The 17,264-nt window shown below is 38.8% G+C and overlaps 1 protein-coding gene across 1 annotated transcript in view; it reads right to left on the minus strand.

The window, feature by feature from the left end:
- GANC (glucosidase, alpha; neutral C) overlaps positions 1-17,264 on the minus strand; it is a 107,939-nt gene that overhangs the window by 13,364 nt on the left and 77,311 nt on the right. The window contains exons 14-17 of the mRNA XM_006831890.1: positions 16,589-16,732; positions 8,251-8,347; positions 2,080-2,181; positions 439-682 (exon numbers count right to left, since the gene is read on the minus strand). Of these exons, the coding sequence (XP_006831953.1) occupies positions 439-682; positions 2,080-2,181; positions 8,251-8,347; positions 16,589-16,732 (587 nt within the window). The remainder of the gene's footprint in view (positions 1-438; positions 683-2,079; positions 2,182-8,250; positions 8,348-16,588; positions 16,733-17,264) is intronic.

Below are 17,264 nucleotides of genomic sequence, written 5' to 3' on the forward strand. Positions count from 1 at the left end.
GGTAGTGAGGTTGGCCCAGGATCGGACATTGTTTTGTTCTGCTGTGCATGGGGTCGCTATGAGTCGGTTCCGACTCGATGGCACCTGACAACAATAACAAACTTGGAAGAATTGAGCTGGGAGGGTAAGATATATTCTTTAAGAGACAATCCTTGCAAATTCAGTTACAGAGCCACTTCCTTTTTCTTTTTCTCTATTTCTATCACGTATTAACACTTTATACATGTAGCAGAGGCCTAGTTTTTGTGTTTTTTTGTGTCCTCTACAGTCAGCACACCCTGCTCGTGGTGCTCAATAAACTGACTGAAACTCGATTAATCACAGGCTTTTCTCTATTTTCTTTTGAAATCACTATGTAATCATCTGCTCCTCAACAACTGAGGTGATCTTCCCTTCTAGACTAGTGGCTGGGTCCCTGGTTGAATGAAGCTTTTTTACCTCATGATGGGTTCAGCAGTCACGTGTGCATGGTAGAACAGAGTATACCAATAGGGCAGAAGGGCATAGCGCTCTCTGATGGCTTCTCGGATCAGCTGGGTGTGTTCCTCCCCGAAGAGCCAGGGTTCCCGCCGCTTAGTTTTCATGGTGGCATGGCCTCGGAAGAAAGGCTGGTAGGCTCCTGCCTGGTACCAACGCACTAGCAGCTCTGCCTTTGGATTCCCGATGAACCCACCTACATCAGCTGGATAGTCAAAGAAAGTCCAAGTGGGTTACGAGGCTTTTAAATGTGCACACAGGCAAGGTAAGGTCTTTGAAGAAAGACAGAAAAAAAGGCACTGTATGTGCCTTCAAATGAATTTGATAAAACTGTTGACCACCATTCATGCCACTATTATATCAAATACCACAAAGGTCATCCACGGTGGGCAGGTTTAGTGATGCTTCCAGACTAAAACAGACTAGGAGAAAGGACTTGGTAGTTTACTTCTGAAAAAACTGGCCAATGAAACCTTATGAACAGCAGCAGAGCGTTGTCAACGAGGCAAATACATGCTAATAAACTAAGTATGTTCTGGCAATATGCTCTTTGGATAGTCTTTTGTTAAAAGGTCAGAGGCGCTGGCTACAGCAAGATCAATATTCCTGTTAAGTTCCAGCACTAACATAGTGACAGAAATTGCAATGTGTCATATTAAACAGTGTGTGCACGTGTGATGGTGGGGTACGGTTAAGAACGAACTCATGATTTTCTTTGAAAGTAATAGGTGAATCAAGATAAAAATTATATAGAAAGAACTAAAAAGAAACTGAACATTAAAATTAGATGGTTAGGTAGAATTTCATGCTGAACCTTGAGCAGTATGTGTACTGAATGTGGACCTAGGCCATAAAACACAGGAATCAAAAAGTGATACTAAATAGCTTCTGTTCCTATAGAAAATAAGGAGCAGCTGCAACTGCAGTCATGCTAAGCATTTTCTATATCAAGCTCTGTTATCTCCAGTTACTAGGATGCAGGGAAGGCAGTCCAAATTTTATCTTTCCCATGAAAGATATATGTATTTACACAATTAAACTATGTTCCAGAATTTGAACCCTGCTGATAAGATGGGATTTCTGTAAGGCTGACTTCTGATTTGCTAAATTATTTGTGCAGTCCTTTCCATTTTCTCACTTTCAAGGAAGAATATGTTTCAGGAAGATAGACTCCACAATCAAGAGTGCCTAAGGAGGAAGTGACACGAAAATGAGGACAAGAAGCTCTCTGACTCCTTTTCTGACACCTTTATTTTATATCCTCAATTCAGACAAGATACAAACAGCTCTCAGGTTTCCTGTTGTTGTTAAGTGCTGTCTAGTTGGTACCAACTTAGAGCGATCCTGTATAGGGTTTTGGAGAACAGATGGTGGGTCTGAACTGCCAATCTTGCAGTTAGCAGTCCAGTGCTGATACTACAGTGTCACACCAGGAACCCTACCCAGGTCAAAATGCCACAGGCAACAGATTTGGTGGCTATCATGAACCATTTTGAAACCAGTTTGAAGCCCTGGTCCGAAGGTGCTATGAGAAGGGATATGTGACCAGCTTCCTGAAAGAACTCTGGTTTTTAATTTTTTTCAGGGCAGAATTCATCTTACCTCCACAAAAACAGATCCCAGTAATGCTGAGGGTGAGTAACATTGGGATGGAGATTTTCAGGTAAATCCAGTCTGACTTGTTGTCACCTGTCCACACGGCACCTTTGGATACCAGTAACAAAATATTTAAAGAAATTGCGTATTAGTCCACGTGCTCAATTTCAGATTTTGATTATTTGTAATAAGTAATCTAAGGGAAAATACTTATTTCTTAAAAAATATAAACTCTGACTTTCTACAAAAACATGAATTAATTTTCTAATGTGAAAAACATTAAAAATCCACAAAACAAACACTTACTTTCTGAAGTATACAGCTCAAGTCTGATTTTAGAAGCATGATTTTTTTTTATTTTTTTTTAAGGTTTTTATTGAGAATTGAGAGAAAGTTTACAGGGCATATCATCAGTTTTACATTCAACAAATCATATGCCTTGTTTCATGACATTGATTATAATCCCCTCCATGTACCATCAGTTAACAGTATTTCTCTCTATCCACTTTAGCTTTTTTTTAATTTTTTTTTATGTTTTATTGTGAATTATATGATAGTTTACATGGGAGAACTTTAGTTTTACATTCATTCCATCTTATATCATCTCACTGCCATGGTTCCAATCCCCTCCATGCATCATCAACATGATTTTTTTTTTTAATCAACTTTATTGAGCCATAATTTACATAAACAATATGTGTATTAATTGAAGAGTTTGTTGTGAAACATGTATACTGATGTAACCACTACCACAACCAAAGTATGGGACATTCCATTTTCCTAACTGCAAAAGTTCCCTTGTGCTGCTTCTTTGCCATCAATAATTCCCCTTCTACCCAACCAGTCCTGGTGTGGTGCTGTGGGCTAACGGTGCAAAGCCGTTGGAACTGCAAGGTTGGTGGGTCAAGCGGCTCTTGGAAACCCTATACAGGGTCACTGTGGGTCATAACCGACTTGACGGCACTTAACAACAATCCAACCAGTGACTGGATTTCTATCTCTGTAGTTTAGTTTTAGTTTTTTTTTTCCCTAGAGTTTTATATAAATGGAAACAATCTTTTCCCCCTGTGTTCTGGCTTTTGTGTATTCTTAATTTTTTACTCAGCACAATGTTTTTGAGAGTCATGGATGTTGTAATTCAGTTCTTTTTATTTGTTGAGTATTATTCAAATGAACATATCACAGATTGGTTATTCATTCTCCAACTGATGGACATTTGTATTCTTTCCAGGTTTTTCTATTATAAATAAAACTTCCATGAACATTTGTATACAAATCCTTATCTTGTATGTTTTCAATTCTCTTGGGTAAGTATCAAAGAGTAAAATTTCTAGGTTGTATATTGAATATTTTAAGAAAGTTGCAAATTGTTTAGCAAAGTAGTTGTACTGTTTTACATTCCGAACAGCAATGTATAAGAGTTCCAGTTGCTCTACATCCTTGCCAATCCTTGTTACTGTCAGTCTTTTCATTGGAGCCATTTAATGGATGTGCAGTGGTAGCTCTCTGTGGCTTAATTTTGTTATTTCCCTATTGACTAGTAAAACGAGCCCAGGCAGTACAGGGCTTAGGTGCTCAGCTACCAACAGAAAGACTGGTGGTTTCAACTTAGCAGCTGCTGCAGGGTAGAAAGATGTGGTAGTCGGCTTCTGAACAGATTACAGCCTTGGAAGCCCTGTGGGGCAGTTCTACTCTGTACAGTTGAGTCCCGTGAGGAGCTCTGGTGGTGTAGTAGGTTCCACACTGGACTGCTAATCCACCACTTTGAGGGAGAAATATGAGACTTTCTGCTCCTGTAAAGACCTGTAGCCTTGGAAATCCTATACAGGGTCACTATGAGTTGCAACTGACTCGAAAACACACAACCACCACCACAGAGTCACTAGCGTACTGGTGTGGTGCTGTAGGTTAAACCGTTGACTGCTAACTGCAAGGTCAGCAGTTCAAACCTACTAGCTTCTTTCAGAAACCCTATACAATGTTGTTATGAGTTGGAACTGACTCGATGGCACATAACAACAACAATCAGTCACTCTGAGTCAGAAGCTACTCAATGGTAATGGGTTTGGTTTGTGGACTCCTGGTGTGGCATTGTAGGAGAAGGCAATAGGTTGGTTTGAACAGCAAGGTTGGTGGGTCAAACTCAACAGTCACTCCTTGGAAACCTTATGCAGGGTCACTATGAGTAGAAAAGGAATCTATGGTGCTTAACAACTACAACAACAACAATGACTAATTATGTAGAGCATCTTTTCATGTATCTATTGATAATATTATCTCCTAAAGTATCTATTAAAAATCCATTGTTTATTTTTTAAAGTGGGTTATCTTCTCACTGAATTGTGAAATTGCTTTATATATTCTGGATACAAGTCCAAGTCCAGATACATGTATCTATTACAAACATTTTTTTCAGACTGTGGCTTGCCTTTTCACTTAATATCTCTCAAAGAAGTTTTTAATTTTGATAATGCTCCACTTAGCTGTTTATTAATTTTAAGGTATTGCTTATCCAAGAAATCTTTACTTATCTCAAAACCAAAAAGGTCTTCTATTTAATTTTTTTTTTTAGTTCTGAAAATTTAGATCTATTCTCCATATTGAGTTAATTTTTTTGTATAGTATGGAGTAAGTGTTGAGGTTCATTTTTTTCCCCACAAGGCTAGCCATTTGTTCTAGTACTAGTTATTGAAAAAACGACCCTTTCTTCATTAATTGTCTTGGCTACTTTGTTGGCAAATTATATACATGTGGTGAGTGTCTCTGAATTCTCAGTTTTGTTCCATTGACTTATATGTCTATCCACTCCCTCCAAACAAAACAACCCTCTTGAAAGGAGTGGTGCAATCCACATACCCACCCATGGCTGTCAACTTGGTTCTGACCCATTGTGCTCCTCTGTAGGGTTTCTGAGGCTGTAAATCTTAACGGGAACATAAGCCTCATCTTTTTTTCACAGAGTGGCTGGTGGGTTTGAACTGCCAACCTATAGTTGGCAGTCCAGTACTTATCCTACAGTATGCCACCAGAGCTCCTTACAGTCCATACAGTGGAGATATAATAATAGCAATAACAAAAGCTAACATTTACTGAGTCTTTACTTATCCAGGTGTTATGCTAACTACTTGCTTTGGATTATTGCACTCAACCATCAAGGCAATCTTATTAGGTAAATACCATTAACTCTGTCTGACAGATTAGGGAATGTGGTAAACAGTGGATAATGGCGGGGGAATCTGTGGAAAAATTCCATTCTCTTTCAATTCCATTTTTCCATGAGCATTTTGAAGTCCCCTTGTATAACCTACCCAGAGTCACATAGTTATTAAATGATAGAGCTAGGATTTGAGCCCTACTAATGGGACTCCAGAATTAGTGTTCCTGTTCATAGTGGTATGAGGGCAAGAAAAAAAAAATGCATTGGTACTAGAGTTCCAGGTCATACACATACAGGTTTATGCAAACAAAACATGTTTAAACATGTTTCTGTGATTGGAGGATGGCTGCAGCAAATTCTCTCAGTAATATGCTTGTCTTAGTTTCAGAAAGCGTTATCTTTCACCTGTAACGTGACTTCAAAAAGCTCCTGTAACTAATATACTTGTAGCATTTCTGGTTGACCTTCAACCAGATCTTGTGGTTCGCAGTCTAGTGCGTATTGTACAGAGCCATCAATCAAAATAATGGCTTCCGAGGGGATCTGTGGGATACGTAAATTCAAAGCAGACAGGTCCGCTCAGAAAATTATGGTGATTGTTTTTGTTGACTCCAAAGGGGTAACTTGATAGATTTTTGTGAAAGACGCAGCACCAACATGGGGGCTTATTAGGAAGTTTTAATAATATTGAAAACTGCACTGGTGAGAAAAAGGCCAGGAAAGTTGTACCAAGGAATTTTTTCCATCACAGCAAAGCACCTACTCATTCCTCAACCCATCCAACATACAGTCCTGATCTAGTCTTTTTAGACTTCTTTTTGTTCCCCAAACTCAAAGAACATTTAAAAGGAACAAGACTTGAGTCCCTTGAGGATGCCAAAACAACCTTTTTGATGAGGTATAAATCAAAGAGCACGGGATTCTTTGGGGAAGGTTAGAGAGAGGATACACTGCCTTCAGAAATATATAGACCTAGATGAAAGAAACAGATGTTGAGAAACAATCATTTGATATTTTAGTTTAATAAAGGTTTCCATGATTTTGCAACTATCTTTTTGACTCGTGTAGTTGTTAAGAATTTGTGAAAATAGATTACATACCATTACAGAGATTCATACAAGGAAAAATTCTTCTTTTACTAATATACTTGTAGCATTTCTGGTTGACCTTCAACCAGAATAGTTTTGATACCTATTTTTGTTTTAATCTTTTATAGCAATTTCAGACTAGTTCATGGACAGCAAAGGAAACATTTTAAAGGACTGTTCTTTTAAAACAGTAATTTAATAATTTCTCCTTGACGTTTAGAATTCCACATGTCAACATTCTTATCAGGAAAGAAAGCTCATGTAGATATACGACTGTATTCATGCCTCACATAGCTATTCAATCAGACTCTCTCTCTGGCTGTTGGCTTCAGTAAATGATTTAGCAATAGAGAGTTCTCTGTATTGGCTTCTTATATAATGGGGCAAAGTAATAGCTTCCCACAGAATACTGTAGACTGGGCAGTGGCCCAATAGTCAAGGTTATTTAGTATCTTCTGTCATCTTTTCTTAATTGGTAAATATTTTTATTAAAAATCCATTATATTTTGAATGATCAAAAATTATATTTATTGAGAATTTGAAAAATTGAGATGGGTAAAAAGAAAATGGAAATCATTCATAATCCCCAATGTACTATATCTTCTTATATTTTCTTGTCTCTGCCTATTGGCATTGGGACAACAGCAATGAGGTGAAGCCTAACAATGATTGTGAGCATGGCACAGGACCAGGCAGTGTTTCTTTTGTGTGCACAGGGTTACTACGGGTAGGAAATGGCTCAACAGCACCTAAAAACAACAACAATAACAATCCATCTACACACTTAACTGATTTTGATTGTTTTCTACATATATATGTATTATTTATAAATTTTGAGTAGTCTATACACATTTAGGCATTTAAAAAATGTATCATGATGTCACATTTTCTCATGCAATTAAAGCTACCATTTGCAATAGATAGACTACATGATAGTCTATCATATAAACCCACCATCCTATTATAACTATTCTCTTATTGTTAAATATTTAGACTTTCTTTTGTTTCAAGACCGAATGCTATGGGGAGCATTTCTGTACACAAATCTTTACTTGAAATGACAATATTGTGGCCTTTTCCAGGGTACCGCAAGGCCTGGGTTTCAGAGGTGGTGTAGGCTGCCCACTAATGTCTATGGTACAGTAAAGGCTGCATTCTTCAAACTAACACTAAGCTCCCAGCTATTTGTGTAAGACCAGTGAACTTTAAATAGCCTTCTGCCACAGGGAGGTTAAGTAGAACTAGATCTGCATTAGCTAGTAAACCTGATCCAGTTATAGATGAGCCTGACCACCAGCAACAGCCAAGTCTATTTTAAGCCATATTGCTAAATGGAACAGATGGGTGGAGGAATGTGTCAGAAGCATATTTTTTCTGGTTTTGATAAACCAAAGAAACAGGATCAGAGATGACTGATCTTGAGACAGCTGAGCAAACCATTTTACTTTCAGAACAACTAAGTGGCCTGTTCTTCAGTGGGTCGGTTACATTCAATAATGTAACTGAAGCATTATTAAAATGGATCCAATCTCTCATAGGACAAAATACAAACTTCAGGGCACATTATTATCTGCACTCTAAAGCATTCCCAATGGCTACTAAAAGGGAAGGCAGCTATAAATAGTATATATTTATAAATAGTATATATATATAAATATATACTGTAAGTGGACCAAAAAAACCAATTTGCTAACTTGTGTTTTCAATCTGATAATATGAGCCATAAGGAGCTCTGGGTAGAGTAGTGGTTACGAGTCGGGCTGCTAACCTCAAGGTCAGCAGTTCAAAACTACCAGCGGTTCCACAGAATAAAGATGAGACTTTCTGCTCCTATAAAGATTTACAGCCTCAGAAACCCTGTACAGGATCGCTATGAGTCAGAACTAACTCCACGGCACATAACCACCACCACCAATAGGAGCCATTCCTTACCATACTTTTGTGACCCCGCAAAAAAAGAACGTGTAAGAACAAATGGTCTCTCCTTCCCTTCTGACCTCTGCATCAGTCCTTCTGCAGTAGCCATTTGCTGTAAAGTCAAAGAAAACAATTTTCAGGGACAACTGGATGAAGGCATTGTACAGACTAGATTTTGAATTTAACAGGCATAAACCCTATACAGGGTTGCTATGAGTTGACGTGACTCGACGGCACTTAACAACAACAACAAAAGTCAATAGTAGGTGGGAGTGTGAAATGAAAATCTTAAAATAATCTGTCAAATCATTTTTATAATGTAATGAAATGGCTCTAAATTTCCCTATTAGAAGAACAGAAAATTTCTTTTATTAAAAAGAGAATGAAAATAGTAATAAATACCAGCACTGTGGGATAAAGCACTGGACCAAAAGGTTGGTTTGAAGCACAAGGTTGGCAGTTCAAACTCACAAGCTGTTCCTTGGAAACCCTACACAGGCTTTGCTACAAGTCAGAACAGACTGGATGGCAGTTAACAACAACAGCCTTTAGTCACTGCTTACTATTGCTAGGCATTTGAACCATCTTCTCAGAAAATCTACAACTTTTGAGGAAGATGATTTTCAGATGTGAAAAACTGAGATTCAGAGAGGTTAAGTGGCCCTGAACTACAAAAGAACATTCTCTTAACTAAGGCAATTTGCAGTTGTAGCAACAGGTAGTTAGAGAAATAAACAAATCTGAAAACTATGCTATCTAAAGCCAGCAGCTCCCACTAGAAAATACCACTTGGTGGGAGAGTCATGGGAATAGAGTTAGATTTTGAAAATAATAAACATGGGCCTAAGTTAGGATGCTCTGGTAGCACAGTGGTTACGAATTGAGCTGCTAATCTCACGCTCAGCAGTTTAAAACTACCAGCTGTTCTGTGGGAGAAAGATGAGGCTTTCTGCTCCCATAGAGATTTACAGCCTTGGAAACCCTATACAGGGTCGCTACGTTTCAGAACTGACTCCATGGCACATAACAACAAGAAGAAGAAGTTAGGATGAGTGACAGCAAAGTCTCTTGGATGTGATTGGTAAATGGAAGACAATTTTACCACTTTCTCTTCAGAAAGCTAAGTACTTAAAGGTGTCTACACTTACAAAGTGTACTTATTGAAACTGCGTATCTGTGTTCTCAATTTTGTTTCCCTGGTCTTGCTGTACTTAGACATTTGTGAAGTTTAAAAACATGAGTTTTAATTTTCTCTGTTTATGTGTTTTTACAGTGCTTACGTCAATAAAAGTTTCAAGGGAGTATCCAATGATGTTTCTGATGATTCCTATCAAGGCTAATCTCTACTTGCCTATCAGTTTGTCATACTGAGATGGCTTGTGTGTTGCTGTGATGTTTTATCTTTTTTATACATATAACTTTTTATTGTAAATTGAATGAAGGTTTACTGAGCAGATCATCAGCTTTTAATTCAACAAGTCATTGACTTCATCTTGACTGCAATTCCTTTAATGTAACATCACTTATCTGACTTGTCCCTGTGTTTCTTATTGCGGTTCCTCCTTCTTTCCTAACCCTTCTGAATTTTGTCCTCAGGTAAATGCTGCCCTTTTGATCTCGAACAGTTGACCATTCTATGATATGCATACTTCACTAGTTGTTTGCTTGGCTTAAAATGGAGCCACATGGGTGACTTCAGTTCCAGACCTGAAAGGTGACTAAGGGCCATATTCTTCAGGTTCCATCAGTCTCTATCTGACCAATATGACTGGTTTTTGTTAAAGTTTTTATTGTGAATTGTTTAATAGTTTACGTGGGAGAACATTATCTTTATAGTCATCTCATCGTATTTCATTTCATTGCAGTGATTACAATTCCCTGCATGCATCATCAAACAACTAAAGGGTACATCCCGCAAGGCCAGCCATCAGCACATGGCCCCCCTCCCTCCCTGAGCCTAGAGTCCCCAGTCACTCCATCTCTCTACATCTTCGTCTCTGCCTCCATCTCTGGCATCACTGTTTTTCTGGATACGGTCCTGCACTTTGCTTTTCTCCCTTGATGGTTCCAGGGACCTCCACTCCTGGACTGCAAAATCAATCACGCCCCTTCTTTTGTTACAAAACATCTATCTTTACCTTTCCAACACTCACAGTCAGTCCTGATAGCAATCATTCCCTATTGAACCACAAAAGTCTTATCCCCATCACCTTTCATCAGCCCCGTCCAGACAGGCTGGAAACCACTCAGTGGAGATTCTACCTTCCCCAACACCGTCTGGCACTAGGTTCCCTATTGAAAGCTTGTAAGCCAGTCACTTCTTGCCTTTGTAGCCTCCCTATTTTGGGTAACCAATGTCTAAGTTGCCCATCCTTGTCGACCCTGTGTACCAAGGAGGTGGGAATGATCTCATTGTAAAGATTTGTTCCCTCCTTATGCTTGGTTTTATGATTTTAAGTTTTGTTCCACATTTTCTTCCACTGTACCCAAGACTGAATATGATCCCTTTCAGGACATTGGGTAGTGGTAGCCCAGCACCACCTAGTACTTCTGGTCTCAGGGTTGTGGAGACTGATGTTCACATAGTCCACCAGACTAACTATTTCCAAGAGTCTCCAATATCCATTACTCTTCTTTCCTTTGAACAGGGAGAGAACAATCACTGCACCTTAGATGGCCACTCATGAGCTTTTTTTTTTTTTTTGAGAATGGAGCACCTAGTTGTTTTTTTTTTAAATTAAATGTTTTTATTTTGGATTGAGTGAAAGTTTACAGGGCACATCATCAGCTTCACATTCAACCATTCATATAGCTTGTTTCATTACATTGATTATTATCCCCTCCCTATATCATCAGTTAACAGTGTTTCTCTCTATCCTCTTTAGCTTTTTTTTTTGGATTGGGGGTGGGGGGGAACTTGCCTTTTTGGAATTTATAGTCTCGGCTTTTAGGGAAGGTTTTTACATTTGTCTGTGGATATCCAGGGCTCATGTATGAGATTACTAACAAGCATTACTGAATAATCAGATAAGGGACAGTTTGCTATGTCTACTAGGTAGCTAAAGTCTGATCCTCAGAGCCTATGGTTTGGACGGTCAACAACGCTTGGGCCCACAGCGGCTTGACCTCCTGACCGGGTCTGCATGGTCTGCATCAGATTCCTCCTTATTTATTGTTTGTTTAAGGGACGCTGCCTGTCTTAGGCGGTCAGTGCGAATTCCTCAGTCTTACCAGTCACTGAAACTCATTGCAGCATGGCAATGGCTCTGTCTTAAGTTGCCGAGGTTCCACGTGATCCTTACCCGTCTCTGGCCACACGTCCAGCATAAACAGCCGCCATCCGAGGAAGGCAGGGAGGGAGGAGATTGGCTGGGGACACTCATGAGCTTTTAAGACCCCAGTCACTACTCATCCGAGTAGGATGTAGAACACTGTCTTTGTGGATTATGTTATGCCAATTGACCCTTGAGACTACAGTCTTGAGTGCCCAGGTCCAGCAACTCATTACCTCGAGTTCTTTGGTAATTTCCATGAAATGTTCATAATTTTGTACCCTGTATACTAAGTAAACAATCCAAGAAGCTGAATTATATGAAGAATGTGGTGGCATCAGGATTGGAGGAAGACTGGTTAGCAACATGCGATATGCAGTCAACACAACCCTGTTGCTTGAAATAAAAAAAATACTTAAAGTGCTGATTAAGATCCAAGACCACAGCTTTCAGTATAGATGTAAAGAAATGTAAAGAAAACGAAAATCCCCACAACTGGACCAATAAATGACACCATGATAAACGGAGAAAAGATTGAAGTTGTCAAAGACTTCATTTTGCTTGGATCCACAATCAACACTTAAAGGTGGAGCAGTCAAGAAATCAAATGACATACTGCATTTAGCAACTCTGATGCAAAAGCTCTTTTTAAAGTGTTAAAGAGCAAAGATACCAGTTTGCTGACTAAGGTGCACCTGACCCAAACCATGCTACTTTTAATTGCCTCCTCTGCATTTCGAAACTAGCAGCTGTTCTGCGGGAGAAAGATGAGGCTTTCTGCTCCTATAAAGACTTACAGCCTCGGAAACCCTTGTACAGGGTCGCTATGAGTCAGAACCGACTCCACGGCACATCACAACAACAACAACATGCATGTGAAAACGAGAAATGACTAAGGAGAACTTAGAAAAATTGATGCATTTGAATTATGGTGTTGGTGAAGAATATTAAAAGTACCATGGATGGCCAGAAGATTAACTAAATATGTCTTGAAAGAAGGAAAGCCAGAATTCTCCTTAGAAGCGAGGATAGTGAGACTCAGTCTCGTATTCTTTGGATGTGTTATCAGGAAGGACCAGTCCCTGAAGGAGAACGTCATAAAGTGGAAGGTCAGCAAAAGAGAGGAAGATCCCCAACAAGATGGATTGACACAGTGGCAGAAACAATGGGCTCAATCATGGCAACAATTGTAAGGATGATGCAGGACTGTGCAGTGTTTTGTTCTGTTGTGCATCAAACAATAACAACAAATGCTCCACCACATTCATGGATATGTAAATACCCACATACAAATATTCTCTGCCAAACTTCCTATGTATTTGTGGATATAATCTACTTTCCCTCCCATACCCATTTAGCCTATGAATCTACCAGCAGAGCATTGTTACTGCAAGGTTGTTTATATAACAGTATTACTTTTGCTCCCCTTAACTCCTGCACTCTTTCCTGTGTCTTCTTCCCCTGCCTTCATCATTCTTCTGCCTAACTTCCTCTTGTTGTATATTACCTTTCCTTTTACGCAAGTTAACACGTGGCTAACCTCTAGCCAGTGACCTACCTCCTCTTTCTCTCCCACCCTTGTTAACCATCAAAGAACGTTTCTTTTAGTGTGAAAATCTTTTCTTGACTTTGTACAATAGTGGTCTCATACAATATTTGTTATTTTGTGGCTGACTAATTTTACTCATCATCATGCCCCCCAGGTTCATCATGTTACGAGGTGTTTTGCAGATTCATCATTATTCTTCAACACTGCATAGTATTCCATTGTATGTATGTTTATCTATTTATTCTCCCACTGATGGATCTATATGTTGTCTCCATCTTTTGCAACTATGACTAGTGCTGTGATGCACATGGGTGTGCGTATATTTATTTGTATCATGACTCTCATTTCTTTAGGATATATACCAAGTAGAGGAGTCCTGGTGTGGTGCTGTGGGTTAATGTGCCAGACTACAAGGTCAGTTGGAACCGCAAGGTTGGTGGTTCAAGCTCACCAGTCACTCCTCGGAAACCCTATGCAGGGTTGCTCTGAGTTGGAATCAACTTGACAGCACTTACTATCAACAACCCAGTAGAAGCATTGCTGGATCACATGGTGTTTCTATTTCCAACTTTTTGAGGAAGTGCCACGCCATTTTCCACAGCTGTTGAACCATTTCACAGTCCCACCAGTCATGTGAGGAGGGACCCAGTCTCTCTACAACCTTACTCGCATTTGTTATTTTCTGTTTTTTCTGAACTTTGCTATTAAGGTTGGAGTGAGATGATATCGCATCATTGTTTTGATTTGCATATCCACAAGGATGGCAGTCCAAGCTTACCAGCTACTCCTTGGAAATCCTATACAGTCACTATGGATCAGAACCGACTCGATGGCAACTAATAATGACAACAACAAGAGGCTAATGATCAAGAACACTTCTTCATATGTTTGTTGGCTGCCTGAAAGTTTTTACCTGTGTTTTATTGACTATGCAAAGGCATTCAACTGTGCAAATCATAACAAATTATGGATAACATTACAAAGAATGGGAATTACAAAACACTTAATTGTGCTCATGTGGCACATATACATAGACCAAGAGGCAACTGTTCTAACAGAACAAGGGGATACTGTTGTTGTTGTTAAGTACTGTTGAGTCGATTCTGACCCATAGCGACCCAATATAGGGTTTCCAAGGAGCAGTTGGTGAGCTTGAACCACCAACCTTGCATTTCAAACGACTTTGCAGTTTGGCGCATTAACCCACAGTGCCACACCAGGACTCCACTACATGGTTTAAAATCAGGAAAAGTGTGCGTCAGGGTTGTATCCTTTCACCATGCTTATTCAATCTGTATACTAAGCAAATAATTCCAGTAGCTATACTATATAAAGAAACAATGGCATAAGGATTGGAGAAAGACTCATTAATAACCGGTGATATGCTTATGAAACAACCTTGCTTGCTGAAAGCAAAGAGGACTTGAAGCACTTACTGAGTACAGCCTGCAGTTTGGATTACACCTCAATATTAAAAAAACAAAAATCCTCCCATTTGAACTAATAAGCAACATTATGATAAACGGAAAAAAGACTGAAGTTGTCAAGAATTTCATTTTACTTGGATTCACAATCAATGCTTCTGAAAAGCAGCAGTCAAGAAATCAAAGAATGTATTGCACTGTGAAAATCTACTGCAAAAGACCTCTTTTTAAAGCGTTAAAAAGCAGAGATGTCACTTTGATTACTAAAGTGCACCTGACACAAACCATGGTATTTTCAACGGCCTCACATGTATGTGAAATGTGTATAATGAATAAAAAAGGCACAAAGAAGAATGGATGCCTTTGAACAATGGTGTTAGTCAAGAATATTTAATATACCATGGACTGCCAGAGGTACCACCAGAATCCTTCTTAGAAGGGAGGATGGCAAGACTTCACATCACATACTTTGTTGTAGTTGTTTTCCCCCAGAGTAACCAAGAACCTTGGTTTATTGAAATGCAATTGATACACTATAAAATTTAAGTTTTTAGCATTGTACAGTTCAAAGTTGTACCACGATTAACTACTATCTAATCCAGAACATTTTCATATGAAATCCCACACCCATTAGTAGTAATTTACCATTCATTCCCTCTTCCTCCCAAACCCTTGCAACCACTAACCTACTTTCTGTCTAAGTAATTGTTTATTTTGGACATTTCATATAAATGGAATCATATGATATGTGGTCTTCTGTATCTGACTTCTTTCATTTGCTATATTTTTAAGTTTTATTATTCTTGTAGCAGAAATCAGAATTCCTTTTTATTTTTATTTTTTTTCAGAATTCCTTTTTATGACAGAATTTGTTTGTATATACTATATTTTATTTATTACTCATCAACTGAGGAACATTTAGGCTATTTCTATTATTAGGCTATTACGAATATGTAGCTATAATTATTCATGTGTATACACCAATGAAATATACCAATTTAGCATATACCAAGAGAACTAAAAATAAGAATGAAATTGATGGGTCATATAGTAACTATACGCTTAACTTTTTAAGAAACTGCATATCTGCTTTCCAAAGTGGTGTCACTATTTTACATTTCCACCAGCAATGGATGAGGGCACTCAGTTCTCCACATCTTCATCAACAGCTGCAGGTCTCTATCAGGAGGGACCAGTCCCTGGAGAAGGGCATCATGCTTAGAAAAGTGAACAGTCAGCAGAAAAAGAGGAAGACCCCCAACCAGATGGATTGACACAGTGGCAGCAGCAGTGGGCTGGAACATAACAACTGTGAGGGTAAGCGCAACTGAGCAGGGTTTTGTTCCTTTGTGCATAGGGTCGCTATGAGCTGGTACCTACTTGACAGCACCTAACAACACAAATCCCTTCCGAGGTAATGTACATTCTACATTCGGTGGCTTGTGTTTTCATTTTCGTTTTTTAAAAACAACATTTTATTGTTTTTTGGTAAACAGAGCAGATTAGGTTCCCATTTAACAATTTCTACACAAATTGTTTATTTATATATATATATAATTTTGTTATTGTTTTCTTACTGGTTGTCCTGGGAATAACCTCATGGACTTTAGACATGTTATCAGGAGAAGCCAGTCCCTGGAAAGGGACATCATGCTTGGTAAAGTAGAGGGTCAGTGAAAAAGAGGAAGTCCTTCAATGAGATGGACACAGAAGCTAACACATGGACTAAAAAATAGCAATGACTGTGAGGACGGCTTTGGACTGGACAGTGTTTCATTGTGCTGTACATGGGGTCCCTATGAGTCAGAACCAAGTCAATGGCACCTTACAGCAAAATACTTTATCATGAATAACGTTTCTAGGTGTTATTATTAGTCACACAACCTTTGTAAATTTATGAAGTTCAGTATGGAAGAGAATGAAGCATTAGTAATAAAGAGAATAAGTTTCTTCTCGGTGACAGTTTGGTAACATTCAATGCAATTACTGAAAAAGACATGCAAAGAGAAATGAGCAATATAATATAGTCTGGCTATTACAAAGCAAATGACTATCAGCCCCAAAGGCAGGACACATGGGACCAGTTAACTTCATTTTGAATGACTTACCTGGTAAAAACCATAGATGTTGTGAAGTTCTCTGTGCTCCCAATTACCATGATGGATAGCATTCTTCTGCATGGTTAGTTCTGGCCCTCTAAAGACAGAGGGCTCATTCATGTCATTCCATATGAAGAGGATGTCAGTAGACCCCTAAGAAGCAACTCTTGGTCATGACAATACTCACAGTCACAATGTTAATATGATAGCCTCTCTATTACTCTTTCCTACTCTACTTCATTCATTCATTTTATTATCTATGCTCTGTCCTGCACCACTGTTAAAATATAAGTTCCACATAACAGGGAATTTTATCTGTTTAGTTCACTGATAAATCCCAAACACCTATAACAGTACCTGGCCCCCAGAAAGTAATCAGTAAACATTTACTGAGAAAAGAAATAATGAGCTATATTGGCTGTGAAATATATATTGATTGCCTAGCAAGTCCACTCAGACCTACCCTGAAGAAGACCCACAGGAAATGTTGGGAATATTTACAACTGTTGTCATTGTTAGGTGCTGTCGAGTTGGTTCTGAAGCATAGTGACCCTGTATAGGGTTTTTGAGAGTGGTTAGTGAGTTTGATCCATTAACCTGGTGATTAGCAGTCCAGTGCTTATTAGCACACCAGGACTCCTGTTTACAATTACGCATCATCCATTGTCTGCTACAACTCTTTTTT

The sequence above is a fragment of the Chrysochloris asiatica genome, unplaced genomic scaffold (genome assembly GCF_000296735.1).
Source record: "Chrysochloris asiatica unplaced genomic scaffold, ChrAsi1.0 scaffold00004, whole genome shotgun sequence".
NCBI lineage: Eukaryota > Metazoa > Chordata > Mammalia > Afrosoricida > Chrysochloridae > Chrysochloris > Chrysochloris asiatica.